The sequence below is a fragment of the Acomys russatus genome, chromosome 11, assembly GCF_903995435.1.
Source record: "Acomys russatus chromosome 11, mAcoRus1.1, whole genome shotgun sequence".
Taxonomy (NCBI): domain Eukaryota; kingdom Metazoa; phylum Chordata; class Mammalia; order Rodentia; family Muridae; genus Acomys; species Acomys russatus.
The window spans coordinates 46,424,167-46,448,792 of NC_067147.1; the positions used below are offsets into that span (position 1 = coordinate 46,424,167).

General features: G+C 44.2%; 1 protein-coding gene across 1 annotated transcript; it reads right to left on the reverse strand.

Annotated features, from left to right (window-relative positions):
* Positions 1–4,293: 4,293 nt before the first annotated feature.
* On the reverse strand, positions 4,294–19,307 carry Cdk1 (cyclin dependent kinase 1). Its single transcript, XM_051153190.1, has 8 exons — positions 19,186–19,307; positions 15,891–15,953; positions 11,371–11,527; positions 10,277–10,400; positions 9,071–9,241; positions 7,002–7,165; positions 6,770–6,911; positions 4,294–4,656 (listed from the first exon to the last, which is right to left on the reverse strand). Exons 2-8 carry the CDS (start codon positions 15,925–15,927, stop codon positions 4,558–4,560), a joined length of 894 nt encoding a protein of 297 aa, XP_051009147.1. The 5' UTR covers positions 15,928–15,953; positions 19,186–19,307; the 3' UTR covers positions 4,294–4,557.
* Positions 19,308–24,626: the final 5,319 nt, after the last annotated feature.

Here is a 24,626-nt window from a genome sequence, read left to right on the forward strand (position 1 = left end):
CTGCCTTAAAAAAAGAAGTAAAACAAAGGCTGGGCTGCAGCTTGGCATAGGCTGTCTAGAATGCGCAAGGCCCAGAGCGGGCTCCAGGGGAGCAGAGCAAACGTCTAACTGGGTAGGCTTCTCCACAGAAACAGGCATAACATGGGAGACATCTCTTGGCGTTGCTTCAATGTCTTTCATTGTCTCAAGATTATCACCAGAATTTTAGGAGCACTATACGAGCTGCCTGGCCTTGTGACACTAAGGGTTTCTTGGGGACATTTAAATGTTCCTAATTTTCAGGATTGCTTCAGACATTATAAAACATCCTGCTTTCTCATGACAAGAAACTTTTCAAACAAGTGGAGTCATCACCACAGGGATTTGTAGGGGCTGATACAGGGATTCCAGCACTCCATGCGGTGCACACACTCAGGATGTGGGAAGGACTGCAGGCATCTTCTCACCTGCCAAAGAGCCACAGGGCAAGAGAGATTTCTAGTTCACACACTTGCTACCTACCCGCAAAATGAATTTCTAAAACCTGTTTCAAAGCCTGTGCATAGAAAAGACATTGCTGATAAACACATTTGCATAATTAGATGCATGCAAATATAACCACTTTGTGTCACTAGGTCATCTAAAGTTTAGTGTTCTTAAACACAGTGCTTGGCACTAAACAAAATAGCAGTTGGTGACTAAGCACAGACAGCAAATACAAAGGACTGATTATTGGCACTAGAAATACACAGGATCTTTTAAATCCATTTGATCCGAATGGAAAGTGAAATATCTTAACAGTATTAAAAGCCCAGACAAAACATTGCCAAGAAATGGGAGGGCCTTATTTACCTCCATCCAAGACCAAGGTAGCTGGGTAATTAGTTTTCTTTAAACAACAGCTTGCTTTGCTGACATCTCATTTTTTAGAAGCAGCTGTTAGCCAAATATAGTCCTGTTTATTCACTCCCTAGAAGGCTGTTTAAAGAGCTTCTTCTGGTAAAAATGTTGCATCGTTTAATTGGAAACAACATGAAAAGTAGGACTTGATGTTTGTGTTCAAATAAACATCTGCTTAAGTCCAGTTTTCTGTTTGTGACTAATCCTTTTATTTCATGCCATTAGACACACTAAATTGAGTCTTCCTTGTTTTGGATCATGCTGGACTCCAAATCTCTTGAGTTCCTTTGTTCCAGCAGCAGGGCACCCACCATGTGCAATACTGCTTTAGTACAGCTAGTGTCTGGCTCATAGTTGGAAGAAAGTCGGTTTGTCCCTGGTTATTATGAAGATAGAAATATACCTAGCGCACCACATGATAACTCATAATCACAGCATTCGGGAGGCTGAGGCCAAGATTACATTGAGGTCAGCCTGGCTAGTAGGGAGATCCTTTCCAGAAAAACCCTACAGCATGAGATATCACCCAGTGAAAGGGGGCAAAAGATGAGCTTCCAAGGAGTGCACTAGGTACAACAGCCACCATTCTTGGCCTCCAGCTTACCCTGTGGCCTTTCCAGTCTAATGCCTGGGAACCAAAAGCCCATTTTACACATCCTCACTTCAGAGACTGGGGTCCTTAGAATCAGGTGGGTCCCAAACTGTAATCTTGGCTGGTTGAGAAATTAAATTGATCTTCCTGCCTCAGACTCTCAGGGGTTTAGTCCCACACCCTCTACTTCCATTGCTGACTATATACAATTCCTCTACAACTAAATCATATCAATTTTGCAGTGTTCTAAACCAGGAGCCAGAAAGCCCAAGTTCCATTCTCCACTGCTATGTTAAGTCTTTGGCCCTCTCATGGAAGAAAACAAAACTAAATTACATCCAACAATCTTTCAATCCTAAAATGTTACAACTTTGATAAGGGAGAAATTACTGCTCAAAGCAGGCAAAGGTACACCAAAGATAGGGAGAGGGTGGCGGGCCTGGTCTGAGCTTGTTGGCGGTATGGGTAAGAGCTCCAGACACTGCTTGTCTCAGTCCACTCCTGAGTTGCAGACTGATGTTGGTTTTAAATGTCTCATTCTATGTTCTGAGAAATTTGACTTTTTATGTTGAGTAATTTTCCATTAGTATACTGGGTCTCAACCTTCCGAATGCTAGGACCCTTTAACATAGTTCCTCACATTATGGTGACTACTAAGCATAAAATTATTTTTGTTGCTACTTTATAACTACTTTTGCTGTTATGAATCATATCTAATATGCATGATAACTGATCTGCAACCCCTGTGAAAGGGTCATTCAACACCCAAGGGGGTCACAACCCACCTGTTCAAAACCTCACATTAGTGCTTGCTTGAGAAGTTTGTCCAAAACACTTCTGAAACTACTAAGACCCGAGCAAGATTTCAATCCTCAAAGCAGCCAACTCTTCAGCCAGAAAAAATTTGTCCTTCCTGCTCATGGAGACAACTGCCACCCCACGACAGGCTGAGAGCAACGGCTGTGCCACTGGGCAGGGAACCTCTATTACACAGATCATGATACAGCAATAGTTCTATGGTTTACATCCACAGCATTTTTTGTTTTTTATTTGAGACAAGGTTTCTTCATGTAGTCCTGGCTGTCTTGGACGCAATATGTAGATAGACCAGGCTGACCTTGAACTCAGAGTGCCAGGATTAAAGGCACGCACCACTAGCGCCCAGCCATCCACAGCATTCTTATAGTGTATAAACTGTGTGGAAATAGCATGCCATTCAATCACTACTACATTCCTTCCAAATACAAAGCAGTGATAGTTGTTGGTTAACAAACCAGTACCAGCTTTTGTTACCCAGGTTACTTCCTAACAGAACAGGAACAAGGCTGAGGTCATTTAAAGGGGACCACCTCCAAAAGACTATTCCACAGACTTCTCTGCACCAAGTGCTACAAACGGCAAAATACGTAAGTCTATAATAGAAGCAACACTCTATAAACTAAATTTAAAGAAATCAAAGTGTAATCAACAGAAAACGTATAAAGGCCAGCTTGGTCTACAAAGCAAGTCTAGGACAGCCTAGGCTATGCAGAGAAACCCTGTCTCAAAAAAAATGGGGGGGGGGGGATATATAACCACAAGTGTGCTTCAAATTGGGAGCTTATATATCATTTAAGTCATGTTGCACTGATCACTGTATTAGTCAGGACTATAAATTAAATGTCAGCAACTCAAGTCAAATTAAGTATTAAAAACCCAGTGGGGGAGGGGATCAATTTCCCAACTCATGCCCCTAAGGAAGATATCAAGGTTTAAGGTTCCTGCAAGAACCAGGACCTATCACCAAACCCCCAAGGCTCTCCAGCCACGGGCCCAGTTTACATCAGCATAGGTTTCTGCAACTATCGGTATCCGCTAGCCACTCTGCAGACCTGCCTAGGTTAGTCCTGTGAGTAGAGACTGAGGACAGCAGACTTAAAAACCCCCATGATGGGTGGTCTCCAGTACTGGAGCTCCTAAACACATAAGGATGTTGTTGAAAACTGTTTTAGTGAACTTGTTCCCTCGAACTGAGACAGAAGCCTCTACAACTGGAGCATCAGGACTCGAATTCTGGAGGAACTTCCTGACACCAATCAAGCACAGGAAGCTGAGGCTGAGCTATTATTAAACTGAGCCGGCTAAAGGAACAAAACAAGTTTATTCCATCTATTGGAGCTCAGTCTTTTCATGATCCTGCAACTATTAAACTAAAACATTTGAGCCTTTTATTCTAAAAAGAACAGTTGTTTCAGACATTCTTTTGACTGCTAGCAGATAAATCAGGCTGCGCCTAAGAATTACACTAAGCTGCACAGCTACACAATTGAATTCCCAAAGTGATTTCAGCTAAATATTTGGACAAGGACATTTTTAGACACTACTAATAGACGACACTGTTAAAGAAAGTTTATGCAGTTTTCAAATTAGACCTGGAAGCCAAGGCAAACCCTCTAACCTACCTCTGACAATGCAAGGCACAGGACTCCAACTGGACAAACAAGCTTCCACAACAAACCTAAAAATAGGTAGTCTTCAAAACTGTCCTTCCGCGCTGGACAGGCCTTGTCTCTAGTTGTAAAGCCTAGCCGACTTTGGTGCACTTACAGGTTGGGTTTATAAGTTACTAAAAACCCAAGATCTCTTCAGCATTCTTATCCAGAATGCTTAACCACTCTCCGTAGTCAGGTTGTAGTTTTCACACGGCAAGAAAGTGACCAGCAAATATAAGTATCCAGTATGAAGGTACTTCAAAGCATCACGAAGCCCAGACTCAGCTCCCTCGAGAGATCGAATGGTCCCAGATGAAGGAATAGCTGCCGTGAGCTCTGGGGTGATTCAAGTCTCCCCAGTTCCCCGCAGCAACACTTCTACTTGCGTTAATGTAACAAACAGCCACCACAGTGACAGCTACAATTATACAGAATTATATTTAAATTCATATGGAATAATATTTACATGTTAATTAAGTTATATGTATGAAATTAGGAAAAGTCCAGATGATGGGTCACAAACAAAGAAAAGAAAAATATACAAGACAGGAAGAGAGTCAACAATAAATGCCACTATCTTGCCCTGCCACAGCAGGCAGGGACTTCCACAGAGAGCTACATCTTCTTAATCTGATTGTCCAAGTCATCAAAGTATGGGTGCTTCAGGGCCATTTTACCAGAAATTCGTTTGGCAGGATCATAGACTAGCATTTTCTAGAGAGAAAAAGAAGAAATAATCTTAGAAAATGAGTTGTTTAAAAATCCCATAAGCCTTAGCTTTCCCCAGCTGTGAGCCACGTTACTAATTTCAGTGAGTGTATGAAGGGAACGTCACCAGCTCACTATGAAGCCTGCCAAGATACTTAAATTACAGACATCTTGGTAACCTGTTATAAATTATAAGGTAAGCACTCAGACAAACATAAATCTACAGATTACCCAGCTAATCATATCTACCTTGAAAAGTAAATGTCCATCTGTTATTCACAACATTCCTGCAAAGGTAGCAATCGACTATGATGTCTCATGACAGTCTCCAGACAACCCTTCCCCAAGCTAACAAAGGAAAAACACAATGTGTTTTTATAAACACAGCTACAAGTGATGGATTAATTACAGTAAACTAACTTATATACTCCAGAGAAAGAAGAATTTGATTTTTAAATCTGATCATACACATTATCTTCAGAGAAAGCTGAGGCAATAAATAGACTTAAAGCCCAACCCGACCGACAGGGCCGTTTTACAGTGATTCGGAAACCCTGACACTCCTGCCTCTGCCTCCCAAGCATGCTGAGCACGCATCTGCTGGAGCTATAAGCTGGGCCCTGCAGGGCCTTTTGCTGACTGGCTACCGTCTACACTCACACATTCATTCAGGACTATAGGAAGGCCTTGAGGATGTGTCAGCTGATCCTCACAGCAAAAGGGAGATGTGCTGCACTCTTCAGATCAAGTCACCGAGTCTCTCATGGACATTGAGAAGCTTGCCCAAATCCAAAAAGGTAGGGAGAAAAATAAACTGAAACCTGAAGCCAAGTCTAATCAATAATCCACAGTGGTCCCCACCCATGGGAAAGTTTGCTTCTGGGGTGTTCTGCAGGAGGATACAGACATTGCTGACTGCAGCACAGCAGTCTACTGCTGGAGTGCTGAGGACATTGACACTACCACAGTGCTGGGCAGGGGACAGAGACACAGCAAGATTAGCTGGCTCAGGGTGTCAGCTCACCTGAGGAAATTGATTTTTGTTAAGTAAAGTGAAATTATTTATGTTCAAAGGCTTGAGAGTTAAGGATGCAGCCCAGTAGTCCATGGCCAACTGCTGCCATGAAAGTCCTACCTCCCACCCATGACACCACAAAAACAAACAAAAACTATTAACTTTAGACACTACCAGGATAGAGAAAGGTTAGCCAACAATACCAATATGAAAAATATTGAAGAACAAATCTGAGCTCCATTTGGTGGCACTACTTGCAGATTGTAAAGGAGCTAAAAGACCAACTGGAACATGTATTTGATTCCTTCTACAAATTGAAATTTTAAACACTGTTCTACAACTTTATTTCATAAAGTGAAAGGCCTTTATTTATTAGCCTTAACAGTAACTTTGTTCTTTTGCCTTGTAGGGTGCACCAGTCTAGCTGAAGAAAATCAGAATTATATTAGTCTTTGTTAACCTTTCTTATAGAGAAATAGAGAAATTAGAAATGTTCTAATAGAAAATAATCCAGACCTGAGAAATGGAGTTTACGCTGTAAAAAGCCTTAATGACTCAAATATTCAAGCAGTCAACACAGTGCAGACTGATAAACCAAAAGGAGTTAGCCGGGCGTAGTGGCGCACGCCTTTAATCCCAGCACTCGGGAGGCAGAGGCAGGTGGATCGCTGTGAGTTCGAGGCCAGCCTGGTCTACAAAGTGAGTCCAGGATGGCCAAGGCTACACAGAGAGACCCTGTCTCGAAAAACCAAAAAAAAAAAAAAAAACCAAAAGGAGTTTAGGTAGCACACAAGATAAAAAGGAGCCAGAGCCATTATAACCCAGCCTCACACACTCAAGTAAAAAGGTCTGTGAGACCTGTCCTCTCCTACAGTACAACCTACCAATATGAGAAAAAGTAAAGAGAAAGTCTGACACTGAAGTTCCTCAAGAGCACAGCACTTCCATCACAACAGCACCTGCCGCACCAGGCACACCAGGCATCTAACTCAACTGCTGACTCCTCCTGCTACAGTCCAGGACTGAGCAAGCACCCAGTCACTCCTGTGCCACCATGAGCATGCAAGTGCACCGCACTCAAGCCCTGAAGCACAGCTCACTTACTGAGAGCAAATCCAAGCCATTTTCATCCAGGTTCTTGACGTGGGATGCGAGGCTCCCTGGCTTCCACTTAGGAAATGTGTTCTTGTAGTCCTGCAGGGACTCTACTTCTGGCCACACTTCGTTGTTAGGGGTGCCCAGAGCTCTAAAAGAAAAGCAAAACTCCTATCACACACATGGTGCCTTTATTATTTAACCTCAAACACTTAGAAGCTTAGGCATAAAATGCCATTACCTGAAAATCCTGAAAAGCTGGTCAATCTCTGAATCACCATGGAAAAGCGGCTTCTTAGTCGCAAGCTCTGCAAATATGGTCCCTATGCTCCAGATGTCAACCGGTGTGGAGTAACGAGCCGAGCCCAGCAACACTTCTGGGGATCGGTACCACAGCGTCACTACCTGGGACAAGACAACACACAGAGTAATGTGCTACACACTGCCTCGCTGGCTTGTCTTCTAGAAAGCTGTGCAGGCGTCACCAAAGAATTTAAGTCAATTAACTACAAGGCAATACTAACCGGAAGCTGAGTATTCAACTTCTAAGTTCTGCTTGATCACCTTGCTTTTCACATCATTAAAGTAGAAGAATCAAAGTAGCCACAGCCTGGCTGTGTTCAAGGTCAGCCTGGTCTACAAACTGAGTTCCAGAGCAGCCAGAGCTACAGTGAGACCCTGCCTCAAACAAAACAAAACAACTTTTTAAAAAAATCTTAAATAAGAAAAAGCAGGGCTGGAGAAATGGCTCAGCGGTTAAGAGCACTGCCTGCTCTTCCAGAGGTCATGAGTTCAATTCCCAGCAACCACATGGTGGCTCACAACCATCTATAATTTGATCTGATACTCTCTTCTGGCCTGCAGGTGTACATGCAGGTAGAGCACTGTACACATAATAAATAAATCTTTTTAAATACGAAAAGCACTAAAAAGCAATAGACGGCTTATGAGCGGTACTGTACAAAGTGCCTGTTTTGCTTATATAAGATGAAAGCTAAAGTTAGCATGAATATGACACCTAAGGCTCCCCCAAAGCCCAGCTGAATTAGTGATTTAGAACTAATCAACCATAGTAACATATTTATCGAAACAGTGAATCTATGACCTCTATGGACAAAATGAGTCAAGAGCAGTTATAGCCATCAAAGAAAAGTCCTATCATAAACTGTGAAAAACTAAAGAGGAACAAACAAGAAGGACCGAGAAGGCAGCTCGGTGGGTGGAGGGCGTGCCTTCCAAGCACTGTGCAGGGTGCCAGCACCTGTACTGCCTTCCCCGGGCACAGCAGTGCACACTTGTACTGTCCACACTGAGGAAGCAAGCAGCTACCCAGAGAATGAGGCCAGCCAAGGCTACAGGAGACCGACCCTGCCTCAAAAACTAAAGGAAACGAGGAGGGAAAGGGACAAGGGTCTAGTGACCTGACACTATGGATACCCCAGATGTCAATGTTGTACTCTATACAAGTCAGTGCCCTTCAGAAACAGCAGAGGAGCTGCTGAGGCAGACCTACAATCCCAGCTACTGGAGGCAGGGGTAGGACTTACAAGTCCAAAGCCTATCTGCTGCAGTGACCTCAAGGCCAGCCAGGGCAACTTAGTGAGACTTCCTCAAACTGTAAGGTAAGAACAGTTCATGGCAGAGTATGTGTGAGGCCCTAGGTTCAATCCCCTCTGAAGAGGAAAATGAAAGCAACCAAATAAAATGCCAACCATCAGCATAGCACTGACAATGCTCGATGACAGGGCTGTACAGTGATGGGTCACTGACCAACATGGACAAGGACCAGGGCTCAATCCCTAGCACTCCCTCCCTCAGCGTAGTTACTGGCTCCCAAATCCATAATAATGTATACCTCAGACAGCCAAACCTGCCTCTTACTTAAGTGATCTGAACAACCACAGCACACTCCACTCAGGAGGAACCACAGCTCTGGGAAAGATAGAGAAAAGTACAGTAATCTTCTTGCTTCTTCAAGGTCCCTCCAGGAATCCCCCGACAAAGCATGTCAAAAGGGCACAGACCATGTAAACAAGAGTGAATTCAGAGGTAAGGAGCAATAAACTGAGAGTACCAGAACAGAATTGTGTGTGTGTGTTTAGACAAGGTTTCCCTGTGTAGCCTTGGCTGTTCTGGAAATTCTCTCTGTAGACCAGGCTGGCCTCAAGATCCACCTGCTCTGCCTCCCAAGTGCCTCTCAAGCTGGGATTAAAGGCCTGGCTGCAGGAACTTTTTGCAACCAAGTATTTCTTTGATGGCTAAAGACTCCGGGCAGCAATCTGGTGATCACACACTCAGGACACAGCTTACCTCATGTGTATACACTCTTATTGGTATTCCAAATGCTCTTGCAAGGCCAAAATCAGCCAGTTTGATTGTTCCTTTGTCATCAATCAATAGATTCTGAGGTTTCAAGTCTCTGTGAAGAACTCTTCGGGAGTGACAAAACACAATCCCCTGGAGAATTTGGTACAGGTAACTCTAGAAAATTAAGTAAGTCAGAAACTTAATCATCGCACAGGACTCCTAAGTGATCACTGTTTCTGAAGAAATAAGAAATTACAACGCAGACGAATAACTTAGCTACCACAGGCTTTTGGGCTCTTTAAACTAGCATAAATGTGTGGGCAGGAAACCTGTTTACACATAGCACATATGTAGCAAAGGGTGCATCTATAGCCATGCGGGTATTTACATTTTTCTTCTCTATGTTTAAGTCACAAGTTAGCTTTCTACACGTTTCTTCAACACATTCATATCAACTGCTTCTACCTTGAATGAAACTCTCTTTTTCATTTCTGTCACTTTACATATATATGCATTTCCTCTTTGGAGACATCAATCTAATAGACTTAAAAGTTTAAAATTGGAAAACATGTAAACCAATTTAAACTGGGGTTTTGTAATAGTCCAATCATAACCTAACTCTCTGTGTGTAGTGTGTGTGCACACTCTCTATGTGCATGTACCCACGTAGGTACCAGGGCCAGAGGTGGAAGTCAGTGTCCCCTCTACTACTTTCACCTTTGTCTTTGAGACAGTATTTCTCACAAAACCTGAAGTTTATCATTTTGACCTAACGGGCTGGCCGTAAGTAAGTCCCTGGAACACAAACAGAGCCACACCACCCAGACTCTGTGGCCCAGGCTGCCTTTGAACTCACCCTCCAGCCTATCTCCCAAGTGTGGGGATTATAGGCATGTGCCACCAAGCCCACCTCCTTATGTCATTTTAGAGATGGATTCTTGGGACTGGGATAAAATATGTGTTTATATATAAGATCTCGGTAGATAGGATCATGTGGCCTCTAATAAAACCAGTAATTACTTTATTTCATTCTTACTAAGACTTCCTACAACTGTCTGGAAATAAGACAGATAAATGATGATCTCATCTGTGTAAAAGGAAAAGTAAAACCCTCTTTGTATTTCTGTTTTCTTACAGGTTTTCCAAGATTCAGGCACAAAACACAGGGATAGAACCTACATTCAGGGGCATAAGTATGTAAATCTTTACCTTAACGAGTGAAGAATCCATGAACTGACCAGGAGGGATAGAATCCAAGTACTTCTTGAGATCCATGGACAGGAACTCAAAAATGAGATACAACCTGGAGTCCTGCATGAGCACATCTTGAAGACTAAGGAGAAAAATAGCGCATGAGTCCAGCAAGTCCCTCTGTCCTCCCCCTTCCTCGTAAGGCACAGCTGCTCCTGAGAGCTCCAGGGTTATCAGAGACACTTCTAACAACCGCTCGCACTCTTAGTAGAACTTGAGGAATTCCAGGACAGTATTTACGTCTTCCTGTGCAAAATGAGCTACCCTTGCAAAGTTGGCTGCTTGTCCCTCAGCTTGTCTGTCACTGAAGTAAATTAACTATGGAACAGTCAAGCCTGACTTGAACAGCAGCTCCCTAGTCCCAGCCCCAGCACAACAGTTAGAAGACAGGAGAGAGGCAGAAGCTGGGCGGTTAAGGCAGAGGATCTCGGAATTCAAATGCTGCCTGGGCTAGAGTGAGCACAAGGACAATCTGGTTACTTCTGAGTGTTCCTGTCTCTAAATAAACTTAGAGAGTGCCGAACGCTGAGCACAGTGGTTTAAGCGCAGCACTTGAGAGGCTAAGTAAGAGGACAGAAGTAAATTCCAGGCTAGCCTGGGTGAGCTGGAGTAAAATCCTGTCTCAAAAATTCAAAGCCCCCAAATCAAAAGGCCAGGGGATACAGCTCAGTTTTAGAGCCTGGGGGTCAGTCCCAGTGCTAACAGCAAGTCTAATGAACGAGGAGACAACTTCTAAAAACCCAGCCAAACTAGTCAATCAACATAAAGCATCTCACCCGCAACCTAGCTACTTGTCTGAGGAGAAGGGGCCTCTGGGGACCCGGGTTCTGAAAGTAAGAGCTGATAAAACTCCTCATGAAGGGTTCCCACGGCCACGCCTTGCTCCCCCAGCCTACACTAATTCTCAGTGCCACGAGAATTCTTCAAACAGGCTATGCTCTTGATCTCCTCCTAGGACTCTATCCACTTGACCGGAAACTACATAAAAAGTCTACATTAAAATTGGTCTGAGGCAGCACGGGGAGAATTGTTTCAATGCAGACATAGCACACCTGACTATATTTGGATGGCGAAGTTCTTTTAATAGAGAGATTTCCCGAATTGCAGTACTCGGCACTCCTTCCTCCTCACTTTCAAGTCTGATTTTCTTCATGGCCACTATCTGGCCAGTAATTCTGTGTCTGCCCTTATACACCACACCATAAGTACCTAAAATGAAGCAAAGAGGTTTTTTTTAGTTGAACTCATACGATAGGAGGTCACCTGACACATACTTCCAATAAGGAACTGAAAGTAACTACCACCAACATACACATGGCTTAGAAATAAAATGCATGGGGTCACCCTAAGTCTCCCACAGACAAGCTTCCTTCATGACCCAGCACATGGACATTAGGGTGCATATCTCCTACAAGCTGAAATTCATCTGACAAATATCCTGCATGCAGTTAAAACACATAAAACACTATATAAACTAACGCTTGGAAAACAGTACCAAGAACATGCACTGGGAAACTTTGAGAAAACTGTTTTCCTTGATTCTTTTACACAGATCTCATCCAGTAGAGTGGAGTAGAGAGAGAAACACCAGGCATTTTTACTAAGCCCAATAAAGTTGCTTTTTCCCACTAGAATAGGAAGCCTCCTACCCACTGGGAATGTTGAAAACACTAACATCAACAGTAATGCCAGTAGGAAAAGACACAGAGGGGTGTGGCAGACAGAGCTAGACGGCCAATTACCTAGCTCACACCTATGTTGCATGCTCTTCTCCAAATATTAGAGGTGCCTTGTAAACCAGTTAAAAGAGGTACTGAACTCCCGAGCTGTATGTAAGCTTTGTTGAATAGCTTTTCGTGGCACCAGTATGACTTCAGTAATAACTAGAACACCAGGCTGGGTAACAAACACCTGTAATCACAGCTACTTGTAAGACTAAGGCAGGAAAATTGCACATTGAAGTCATGCCTGAGCAACTCAGTGAGACCCTGTCTCAAAAGACAAAGATCCCACTTGGTAGTGCATGCCTGTAATCCTATCACTTGGGAAGCTGAGACCAGGTTAGTTAGACCCAGTCTAGAAAACCCAGAGCATTAGAGGAATTTCTTCCAAATGTCTACTCCACAGCTTTTACTGGCTCTAAGACTCCATCCCAGAGATGAATTGCTTAGAATATTAAGCACTTTGCTGTCCACATAAGCTTTGTCCCAACATTGTTTAAACTCTAGGACAGGGTTTTCCTAAACCCAATAGTCATTTTAATGATGATGATGATGATAATATTATTATTGTTGTTGTTGTTGTTGTTTATTTCTTTTCCCCCAAGACAGGGTTTTTCTCTGTGTAGTCATGGCTGTCCTAGACTCACTTTGTAGACCAGGTTGGCATCGAATTCACAGCGATCCGCCTGCCTCTGCCTCCCCAGTGCTGGGATTAAAGGCGTGCACTCCCATACCCGGCCATTTTAATGATATTATTATTTTGACCGAATGTAAGGTGACTGAATAACCAAGTAATCCCAGATAAAGAACTGACTACATTCTGTCTGCAAAACCACAGGAAATCTATATTCACATGCTCCTTAATGGTGGATATCATGCTTGTAGGAAGCTAAGCCATTAGCAAGAAGACACTGTCCGGGCACTGACAATTAGTAAGGTGTGTAACACATTCAAATAAATAATGATCAATTCAGAATTCCTACTAGCACTTTGTTTCCTCCCAGCAAACTACCACATTTCTTAACTAACTCATGATTAGTTAGCAGCCAGCACTTAGTAACCACTGATTCTTAGATAACACAGAACAGCTTGTTTTGAGTATCTCAACTCCTGGCTCTTCTCAATTAACTTCTGCAATATAGGGCTAACCAAAACACATCCACTTTACTCATTAATTACCGAACACTGTTCATGAGATAAACAGTAGATGCCTTGAAATTAAATGTTTTAGATTCAGGAGTATTTTAAGTCATTAAATGATTGGGGAGGGGAAGAAATCACACAAGACAAGGCTGGAGAGATGGCTCAGGGTTTAGAATTCACACTGCCCTTGTAGCGGAGCAGTACCCACAGCAGGCAGCTAACAACCACCTGAAACTCCAATTCCAGAGGAGGCTACACCTCTGGCCTCCACAGGCTCTGCACAGCTGCACAAAGGCATGCACACATATACTTATAAAAACCCTCACACAAGTAAAAGCAAGCATAAGATCCCTGTTATCCCAGGGATAAAGGCTTGATAGCACTGAGTGGTGAAAGCCATAAAACCTCATTAGAATCAATGCTTCTGGAGTGCTTACTAAATGCCAAAGAAGGCTCCACCAATTGTGTGATCACAAGACTGTCTTGCTGGGTATGGTGACCAACAAAACACAGGTGACTAAGTAGAAAAACACTAGCATGGTAAAGATGTATCTTACAACTTATCCACACGTTTGACCAGGTACTTGGCATCTGCACAAGAAAATGTGGATAATATCGCCTAGATTTCAAATTATTTCAAATGTTCAGGATACCATCTACACAGAATCCACAGCAGCCAGGCACAATGTAGCAGACAAGCCTCGAAGCCAGAGAAGAGTTCAGAAAAGCAGGTCAAGGTGCTGAGGGCCTAAGCAGCTCCTGAGATGCCAGGCCCAGCCTTCATGGAGTGTAAACCTGGCACAACTAAAAGGAATACTAAGGCTGATACAAAGGAAATGAACAAATTCCCTTAATTAGACGAGCAGTTTGCAACCTGTGGGTTGCAACCCCTTTGGTGGCAGGGAGGGCGAGGCACACATATTTGTTTACTTTATGGTTCATAACAGTAACAAAAATTAGCTATGAAGTAGTAATGAAAATAATTTTCTGGTTGTGGGAGGGGGGCCACCACGACATGAACTGTATGAAAGGGCGGCAGCATGAGGAAGGTTGAGAACCATTGACCTAGAACAAGATGAAAAGAGAAGGCAGCATGGGATGGCTTCAGAAAGCCTTATGTAGTCAGGTATGGTGGTGCACGCCTTTAATCCCAGCACTCAAGGAGGCAGAGGCAGATGGATTTCTGTGAGTTCAAGGCCAGCCTGATCTACAAAGGGAGTCTAGGTCAGCCAGTGCTACACAAGAGAAACCCTGTCTCAAAAAACCTAAAAAAGGAAGAAAAAAAACCTTATCTAACGGCATCAAAGAAATCCAACTGGAGAGGTGGTAGCAGATGAAGCTGGCAAGGGAGAGTGGCTACCACACAAGGACATGGTTGTGGAGATGACAGTCGCATTAAAAAAGAAAAAGGTGGTGGTGGCACAAGTCTCTAATCCCAGCACTTGGGAGGCACATGCAGGTGCTCTGTGTGTTCAAGGATAGCTTGGATCACAGATCCAGATCAAGTTCCAGGACAACAAGGGCAACACAGAGAAACCCTGTCTTGAAAAACAAACAAGATAACAAACAAAAACAACACAACAAAAAGAAGAGGAAACTCAAGATGCCCAACTGGACACTACCTGGGCCATTCCTGGCTTACAAAACTCCCTGCCTTGGTTTTAATACCCTGTGTAAGTGCGGGGTCTCTGAACAGAGATGAAAATGGTTAACAGTCCTCACTAGAACCAAGTTCTCACTAGAACCAAATTCCACTGTTTGCTCCTGAAGAGCTAAGAATAAAGTCTTACTACTAGGTAGAAATATGGAAATTCTGTTGCGGGGGGAGAAAAGACTGTACAGGTAAGGGCCATTTTCACTCCTCGCACCACATGGGCCTAATAAGCATTGTTCAAAATACTAGAGAAAGGAACAGAACACAACATGATAGCTACTAGGTTTAAATTATTCTTGCACATGATAAGCACACAGGGGAAAAAAAAAAAAAAAATCACCCAGCTTAGTTTGTCACTCAGTTTACCTTAAAATTTAGAATCTAGTATTTAGAATTCATTGAAAAAGACTAACAGTGTACTATGAAATGAGCATAATTCTACCTCTGTAATCTACCTCCCCAACACACACACAAGCTGTTCTGCTTCTGGAACAAGCATCTGGGCTGCTCAGTACTGCAAGTGAGCTCAGCATGGGGAATACAGCTCAGTGGGTGGTGCATGAGGCCCTAGGGGTCATCGGCAAAGGCTCAGAAAAGTTTAAATTCTCTTGAACAAGAAACATCTTGTGTTTCAGGTTAGAAGTAAAACATGCCTTGCGTTTGCTGTTGCTGTGACCCAGACAAAAGCAGCCTAAAGAACCGTTTCTTTGGATTCAGAATCTGGGCTAGAGTCCAGCAGCAGCAGGAGTGTGAGGCAGCTGAGAGTGGGGTTTACTGCGGCTTGGCTCCCTCTCTCCATTTACAGGGTCCAGATCTCAGGCAGGGAATGGGGTCCACATGGGGCGAGGGTTCCGCCCACTTCAATTAATATAGTCGAAAGAACCCCCCTTAGGAGTGCTCAGAGGGTCCCAGATTCTGTCAAGGTGACCACTAGCACCAACTAATTCATGGGCATCAGTACAAACGCATCAATGGCTACACTTAATAAATGTCCCTGGGCTCTATGTTAGCATTGTTAAATTCTTTCCAAAAACTTTATACTGAAACCACTCACCTTCTCCAATTTTCTCTATTTTGATATAGTCTTCCATAGTTACTCAACAGGTTATGACAGACCCTAAAATGAGGGGAAACATCGGTGTGATTAAGTACTACTAATTCAAAGCAGTTCTAAGTACCCGTAAGACATCACATTCAAAGTGTCTTCCACAGGGCCTCCTGTGTAGCCCCTAATTATCAGATATTACATCAGTAGCCCATATATATCAGGTATTACACCAGATAACAGTACCAGGATTGAGCTGCTCTTCCAGGGAGACTTTCTGAGCCTTCTCAGCTCCCAAGATACTGCATCTGCCTTAGTCTCTTCAGTCACAAATCAGGTGTCCTAATGAGGAAGGCCTGTCATCCTAGCCATTGACAAGGCCAATACACAGCTGGCTAAAGCAACTTAGTGACACTCTCAAAATAAAAGGGGCAAAAGGCCCTGGGTTTGATTCTTAGGACTGAAAGTTAAAAACAAACAAACAAGCAAACAAACAACAACAAAAACCAGCATGATTTTAATGCCAGTACATGCTAAGTCTACCCAACCATTTCAACACAGAGTGCTACTGTACTAAATTTGTACCATTTTCTTTCTTCTGACAATAAGAATCTCTGAGAAGGAAATCTGAGAAGAAAACCTAGCACAAGGAAAACTGAGGAGCAGGTTCACGGCCAACCTGTAGCCCATTGCTGCAACACTATCTCAAAAGGAAACAAAGCGCAACTGCAAAGTAAGTCCACCAGGAATAGCATCTGTTTATCATAAAAGCATTTGTTTTAAAAAGCATTCAATTCACTTGAAGAGCAGGAGCATTTAGCCGAGTGAATTGAAATGTTTTTGAAAGCAGCACCAGACAGACAATTGCGCTCAAGACACTCAAAGGGAAATGCCAATTAAGCACCTTAGACTCTAGACTGTAAGGTGCCGTACTGGCTAGTTTTGTGTCACGTTGTCACAAGCTAAAATCATCAGAGAGGAGGGAACCTCAATTTTAAAAATGCCTCCATAAGATGGGGGCTGTAGGCAAATCTGTAGTGCATTTTCTTAATTAGTGACTGATGAGGGAGGGCCCAGCCCGTTGTGGGTGGACTCATCCCTGGTCCTGGGTTCTATAAGAAAGCAGGAGGAGCAAGCCATGAGACCATCCCTCAGCGGCCTCTGCATCAGCTCCTGCCTCCAGGTTCCCGTCCTGACTTCCTGTAATGATGAACTGTGATGTGGAAGCATAAGCCAAATAAACTCTTCCCCACAAGTTCCTTTGCTTTGGTCATGGTTGCATCACAGCAGTAATAGCCCTAAGACAATGCATTTGCACAAAATTCTAGTCACACACGCAAAGTGTGTCATGGAACAAAGAAGAAAAAAAATGCCTCGCTTCAACAAAGAATAGTAGGAAAAAAAGCTAAGCGCCTTTTCCTTGAAAGCCCTCTGCCACAGATAAGATCCTTATGAACATCACTGAATAGGCCACCCTTCATGAGGTCTGTTCTTCATAGATTCTTTTCCAAAACAAAATCAACTCTGTAGGGCGCGATGGCACTGCCTGGAATCCTAGCTCTTAGTACTACACAGGAGAAGGTGCTCAACAAATAAAAAATTACTAGGAAGAGCAATAATAATAATAATAATCCTTTCCAAATGAGTCCTGCGAGGCATCTCACTAGACCCTGGGCCTCAGGGACTACTCCTAAGTTTGACTCTCAGCTATGTACATTTTCATAAAATTACAATACACATCAAGGAAAATCTTTTTCCTGGCCAGGTGTGGTGGTACACGCCTTTAATCCCAGCACTCAGGAGGCAGAGGCAGGAGAATCAATGTGAGTTTGAGGCCAGCCTGGTCTACAGAGCAAGTCAAGACTACACAGAGAATCCTGTCTCGAGAAGAAAGAAAGAAGAATAAAGAAAAGGAAAATCCTTTTTCTTCAATAAAGACATACGTGTAATGGAAAGTTTGGATGTCTTTAAAAAACTCAGTTATGTAAACATTTGGCCTGATTCAGACTGTCCACAACAGCAAACTAAGAGTTTAATTCTGAGGACTCTAGAGCGGGGATAAATGCCAGAGATAGACAGGGGCTCCAAGTGAGAAGGCTGCTGCTACACCCCCCTCCCCCCTGCTGTTGATGCAGTTGGAGATATCCTGAAACAAAGATAGGACTTGCCCTCAAGGTACGCTACATTCCTAAACAGCAAGTAGCTAAGTGGCCTACATCCTCTTTCGAGTCTAACCTTCTTTCTCTCCTACCTAGGGTTGGGAGTTTGGAAGGGAGGTAAAGGTTTATGGAACCCCAAATATAAGAGTTAAAATAGCACCTACAGACACCCAATAGAACTATGTATATTACATTGAACGTGTAGCCCCCCTCTGCACAGTCAGATAGCTCAGAGTTAACACGTCTTCAAAGCTGGGCTCCAGTCTCCTGGGGCTGGTGTTACAAGCTGCCCAGTGCACCTCTCCAATCCAGACCTTCAAGTTTTGGGGGGGATGGTGTGTGCACACCCGAAACCTTCAGTATTAGGTATGTCTTTAAGACAATGAAGAATCTTAAATGTCAGTGGTTCTCCCTCTCCGCATTTCTTAGCCTGGGTACCGTCTGTGGCCGTCTACAAACCACACCACAGACAACTAAAATAAACAAATAAATAAACAAACGATCCTACATTGTTTCTTGGCTCGGAGCCTTGGTTAGTAATGATTTTAAACGACCACGGGTCAGTTTCTCCGGAAATACCAATGGGCGGCCTCGGAAGGCAGCTGGCCCGGTGCCGCCGAGCTCCGCACAAGGCAGACAAACAGGACTTAGGATATAATTTGGCACCTCGCCCACACCCGGGGCACCAGTGAGGCCCTGCGTGTCTGCAGGAACCTGGGGCTCGCGTGGGGCCCTCCCTGCACGTCCGCAGGGGACCCCGGGCTCAAGGGAGGTGCTACCTCTCCATAGGGGACCCCGAACTCAAGTGAGGCGCTGCTGCCCCCCCATAAGGGGCACCGGGCTCGAGGGAGGCGATGCTTCTCCACAGAGAACCCCAACCCGTCCACAGGGGACCCCGGGCTCTGGGTGGCCATGTCCGTCCACAAGGAGGGTCCCGGAGTCAAGGGAAACCCTACCGGTCCACAGGGAACCCCAGACTCGGGTGAGGCCCAACTCGTCCACAGCGGACCATGGTCTCACGTGGATGCCCTACCGGTCCACAGACCCTGGGCACGCACCGATGCCCTGCCGATCCACAGGGGAACCCCAGGCTCACGTGGAGGGCCCGAAGGCCCTGCCCGCACCCGGCTCGCCTCACGCCATACCTCTCTGTTCCCGCGGCGGCGACACCGCAGTTCCGGACTGCGCGGACGCAGCAACTCCGGGAGCTCAGAGGCCGAGTGCCAGCAGTTTCAAACTCACCGCGGTAAAGAGCCTGGCTTCCACCAATCAGGTTACCCGTAGACGTTCAAAGGAGCCAATCATAGCCGAGCTACGATGGGGCGGGGCTGCGTGGAAGCCCGGAGCGCGAAAGGGAGCGGAAACCGCGGCTGGAGGAAATGAAGGAGGGCGGGCTCCAACTGACTCTGAGCGCTGCTTTCCTCCCAGTGTTGTCCTATTGTTTCTAGACAGTCTCATCTAATTTTTTTTTCTTTCTCCCTCTCTCTCCAGTTCATTCCTCTTTTGTAATTTCCCTCCAGGGCCAACACAATTCAAATGAATTGAATTAAAAAAGCTAGGCACAAAAATGATATTACCATTATATAAAGAGTTTCTTACTTTTATTTATTTTATTTTATTTGGTTTTTTTGTTTTTGTTTTGTTTTTTGTTCTTGAAGACATGGTCTCTCTGTGTAGCCTTGGCTGTCCTGGGCTCCCTTTGTAGACGAGAATGGCCTCGAACTCACAGCGATCCGCCTGCCTCTGCCTCCACGCCCGGCTATTTTTGGTTTGTTTGTTTGTTTTTGTTTTGTTTTGGTTTGGTTTTGGTTTTCATTTATTTTATTTATTTTCGGATTTTGAGGCAGGGTTTCTCTGTGTAGTCTTCGCTATCCTGTATCTCGATCTGTAGACCAGGCTGGCCTGCAACTTTAGCTGAGGCTAACGGCGTGCACCACCACTATTGGGCTACTGTTAACATTTAAAATTCCTTTATAATTATGCTTTTCAAAAACATATATTAAGCCGAGGATTGTGGCACATGCCTCTAATCCCAGCACACACAGCCGCAGGTGTATGCTTATGTGTGTATGTGCATGTGTGTGTATGTATGTTTGTGTATACACAGAATTAAGTTTCACTATGAAATTTCCGAACAATACTGGTCTTTGTTAATTCTTCTCATCCTTCCTCCCACTATCCCTAGTCCCCCCTCCCCAACAACTTGTCACTGCCCCCCTCCCATAGCTCAAAGACACCCTCAAAAGTGAAAAGAAAAAAGTGACTGCCTGTCTCTGATTTTGTACCTATGTACCAATGCTTTGGAAAAAAAAAAAAAAGTAAAGCAGTGTGACAGAGCTGAGGACAATGAGAGACAATCTGGGATGGACAGTGTCTTTCTAGACGTCATAGGAAGAAGACTGTAGATCACAACACCTTCTATAAGAAGACCTTTACTAGGATGAAGAATAAACTGGTTTATCGCATGTAGGTTCTATTGAAAAAAATGTTCATACAAAATATTTTGATTGTGTTTTTCCTTTTCCTGAATTCTTTCCATCCTCCCCATCTCCCTACTCTCTCTCTCTCTCTCTCTCTCTCTCTCTCTCTCTCTGTGTGTGTGTGTGTGTGTGTGTGTGTGTGTGTGTCTGTGTGTGTGTGTCTGTGTATGTATCTCACTCTCCCAAAACAACAAAACAAGAAACAAACAACCCCTCCCCGAAAAAATCAAACAAGCAAAAGACTAATAAAAAATGACAAAACGAAGCAAAATAAAGCAAAAGTCCATAGAAACATTGTGTTTGTTTGGTGCTAGCCAGCTACTCCTGGGCATAGGGCAAACCCTGAAGTATAGTTGATAAGCCCAGTAACACTTTCTCCATTGGAAAGAATGGATTTTCTCCTAGCTGCTGCTGATGGTATCTTTGTAGCTTCTTGGTTTGGAGTGGAAGCCCACATCTGCTTCCCTGTCACGGTGGTGGACTTCCATCTGCTGTGACCCTATGAAGGCCTTGTGTGTGCCGCCCCAATCTGTGAGTTCGTGTGTGTATCGGTCCCGTTGTATCCCAAAGACATAGTTTCCTTAGAGTCACCCATCACCTCTGACTCTTAGGATCTCGCTGCCTGCTCTTCCACAGAGACCCTTGAGCTTCCAGACTAGGGCCTTGATGAAAACATCCCATTTAGGACTGAGGGTATCAACCACATCTCTCACTATGGGAACAATGTGCAGTTGTGAGTCTCTGTGTTATTTCCCATCTTCTCATCTACTGCAAGAAGCCTCTCTGATGTGGGTTGTCCTGGGCATTAATCTATGGGGAGAGTAGTATGCCATTAGCAGCCATGTTATTGCTATGTTCCTTTATCAGAATAATAGTATTTGGTTTTCCCCTGGGTCCATGATCTATCTAGTCTCAGGCTTGTGGCCACTTAGCATCATCTTTATGAGTTAGTTCCATCTCGTGGGATGGACCTTAAATCTAATCACAGTGTAGTTGCACCCGTAACATTTGTGCCACTATTGCACCAGCGTATCTTCCAGGCAGGCCACCGTTGTAGGGCACAGGGTTTGTGGCTGGGTAGCATCACATGCGTTTAAACACCTAATACTGGTAGCTGGGGGGTCGGGGGAGGGATGGCTCAGTGGTTAAAAGCATTTATTGCTCTCGCAAGTGAGCCAGGTTTGATTCCCAGAACCAATACAGAGACTTACCACTCCAGTTCCCAGAGATTCAATGTCCATTCCTGACCCTCTGGGGAACCAGGAATCACATGGCACACCCTTATGTACTTACAGGCAGAGCACCAATACATCTAAAATAAAAACAAACAAGAGAAACTCTGTCTTGGTGTTGGTGGGGCAGGGAGTAAACCAAGTGTTTTTTAAAATAAAATATATTTTTTATTTCAATAAATAAACACTATAAAAGTGTCTTAAGGTTTCTATTTGTGTGGTGAAACACATGTCCAAAAGCAAGTTGGAGATGAAAGGCTTTATTTGGCTTACACTTCTACATGCTAGTTCATCATGGAAGGAAGTCAGGACAGGAACTCAAAACAGGACAGGAACCTGGAGGCAGGAGCTGACACAGAAGCCATGGAGGGGTGCTGCTTACTGGCTTGTCTTCCATGGCTTGCTCAAACAGTTTTCTTATAGAACTGAGGACCTCCAGACCAGGGATAGGACCACCAATCATGGGCTGGGCCCTCCCCAATCAATAATTAAGAAAATACTCTACGACTGGATATTATGGAGGCGTTTTCTTTTTTTTTTTTTAATATTTATCTATTATTGTTGTTATGTATTGAGTGCTGGGCATGGAGCTGGAAGAAAGAGCTCCCCTGAAATGTTGAGTTCTCTGAGTACTGCCTCGTCCAACAATCAGTAAACAAATTATTCGCACCAAGAGGGACTCTTTTGCTACTTAATAAAAGTCATTAAAATTGCTTTAAAAACTTATGCAAGAGAAGAAATCTGGTTTTTATGCAAACCTAACAAATGAAATGATGGAAAATTCAAGTTTCAATATATTGTCATTACAAGTGAGGCCACTGGACTATCATGGCTGCCTTGAGACTGAGACTTTGGTTTTTTGTTTTTGTTTTTTTTTTTTCCTTATAACAACAGTATGAAGTTGTTTTTCCTAAAAACTTCAAATAATTCAAAACTCTGACATGGAAGTCATGGCAATTTGTCATGTGTAATCTCTGTGTCTCTGTTCTTGTTTCAGCCCTCAAAAAGAAAGAGATCCATCACTCTTGACGTTTTGATTGATAACTCACGATACAAGCTCATGGGTGTCCACTCTGCCGAATCTCTCAGAACTGGGACTCATGTAAGAAGGACAGAGTCAGACATGGACCATAAGACTAATGACTATTAAGGACACCAGGGGAAGATAAGACACTTCTATTTAAGAGCAGAAGAAATGCTGATGGTACAGTATGAGGAGGCTCCCCTTAGAGGGAGAAGAGTCCTCCTGCCAGTCACAGCTTCTGAAGCACCTGAGGGCCAAACAAAACAACATAATATCTGCTAAAGAAAGAGTTAGGGGGCGGGGAATCCAGTTAGGTCGGGGCAATAGTTGTAACTTAAATGGCCCTTCGGAGTCTAGCTCACATCACCACCCATCATTGAAGGAAGTCAGGACAGGAACCCAAACAGGGCAGGAACCTGGAGGCAGGAGCTGATGCAGAAGCCATGGAAGGAAGGGTGCCGCTCACTGGCTTGCTCCTCATGGCTTGCTCAGCCTGCTTTCTTAAAGGACCCAGGACCACAACCCAGGGACAACACCATCCACAGTAGGTTGGGCCCTCCCCAACCAATCACTAATTAAGAAAATGCCCTACAGCTGGATCTCTTGGAGGTGTGTTTTCAGTTGGGGTTCCCTTGTTTCAGATGATGTTAGCTTGTGCCAAGTTGACATAAAACTAGGCAGGACAGGTGAATTGGAATGGAACTCTACTGCAAGCTGAGATATATATCTGTGTGTTATAAACAATGCGATGTGGATTATGTGGCCCTCTGTTATCAGGAATTCACTCTGGACTCCTCTCAGGTCTGGTCCTCGTGATATCTGTTCAAAGAATTCAGATGAGATGTTTAGTGGTGAGAAAAGAGGGTTTGCTGAAGATGAAGAAGGACACCATCAAGGGATGAAGGTCAGGAATGGCCAAAGGGACCATGGTGGAGGAAGACACCCTCCCAGGGTGAAAGAGGAGAGAGGAAAGAGTCTACTGCACCTGTCTACGTTTTTCAACTGGGCTTGTGTTTTGTAAACTCCCTAGAACAGATGGCCTCCCTGAGAGGCATTCTTGCTGATTGACAGGCCCATTGGGATTAACTGATAAGGAAGGGAGCAATGCTATTTCTTTGTTTTTCATCAGAATGCCTCTGGCTAGATCAAGGTCTTCTGATCCTTTGATCCTTGGGCTTGGGGTAGTTTAGAAAATCTCTCTCTCTCTCTCTCTCTCTCTCTCTCTCTCTCTCTCTCTCTCTCTCTCTCTCTCTCTCTGGTTTTTCGAAACAGAGTTTCTCTGTGTAGCCTTGGCTGTCCTGGGCTTTTTTTTTTTTTTTAAGACCAGACTGGCCTTGAACTCACAGCAATCCACCTGCCTCTGCCTCCCAAGTGCTGGGATTAAAGGTGTGCGCCACCACACCCGGCTTAGAATCTTTTGTCTCCACTTGGGACCAAAGGGACACCCAGAGCCTCTTTTGATCGTTAGTTAATCAAGGTTCTGTTTCCTGGTTTCTTAAGCTACTGAGTGAGAGGAGTGGAGGTCAATCCCCAGTGACCTTCAGACCTGTTCTTATGTGCCTAGCTACGTACAATGCCCAGAGTTCCTAAATCAGGGGCTTAACCCCTGAATAGTATTCGTAGGACTAGAAGGAATGGTGTCCTGAAGGGACAGTATTAAGAGATTGGGTTATTTTAGAAGGTGATTAAGATACAAATGAGATTGATGCTCTTGGCACATGCCTGTAACCCCAGCACTCAGAGGGGCAGAGGCAAGTGGATCTTCTGTGAGTTCAAGGCCAGCCTAGTCTACAAAGTGAGCCCAAGACAGCCAAGGCTACACAGAGAAACCCTGTCTCAAAAACAAACAA

Excerpts from the sequence above, each read along its gene's own strand:
- Cdk1 (XM_051153190.1), bottom strand. The coding sequence starts at position 15,927 with ATGGAAGACTATATCAAAATAGAGAAAATTGGAGAAG. Across the intron at positions 9,242-10,276 it reads TGGATTCTTCACTCGTTAAG|AGTTACCTGTACCAAATTCT; the intron begins GTAAAGATTTAC and ends TTAATTTTCTAG. Across the intron at positions 6,912-7,001 it reads CAGCTTTTCAGGATTTTCAG|AGCTCTGGGCACCCCTAACA; the intron begins GTAATGGCATTT and ends CTTTTCTTTTAG.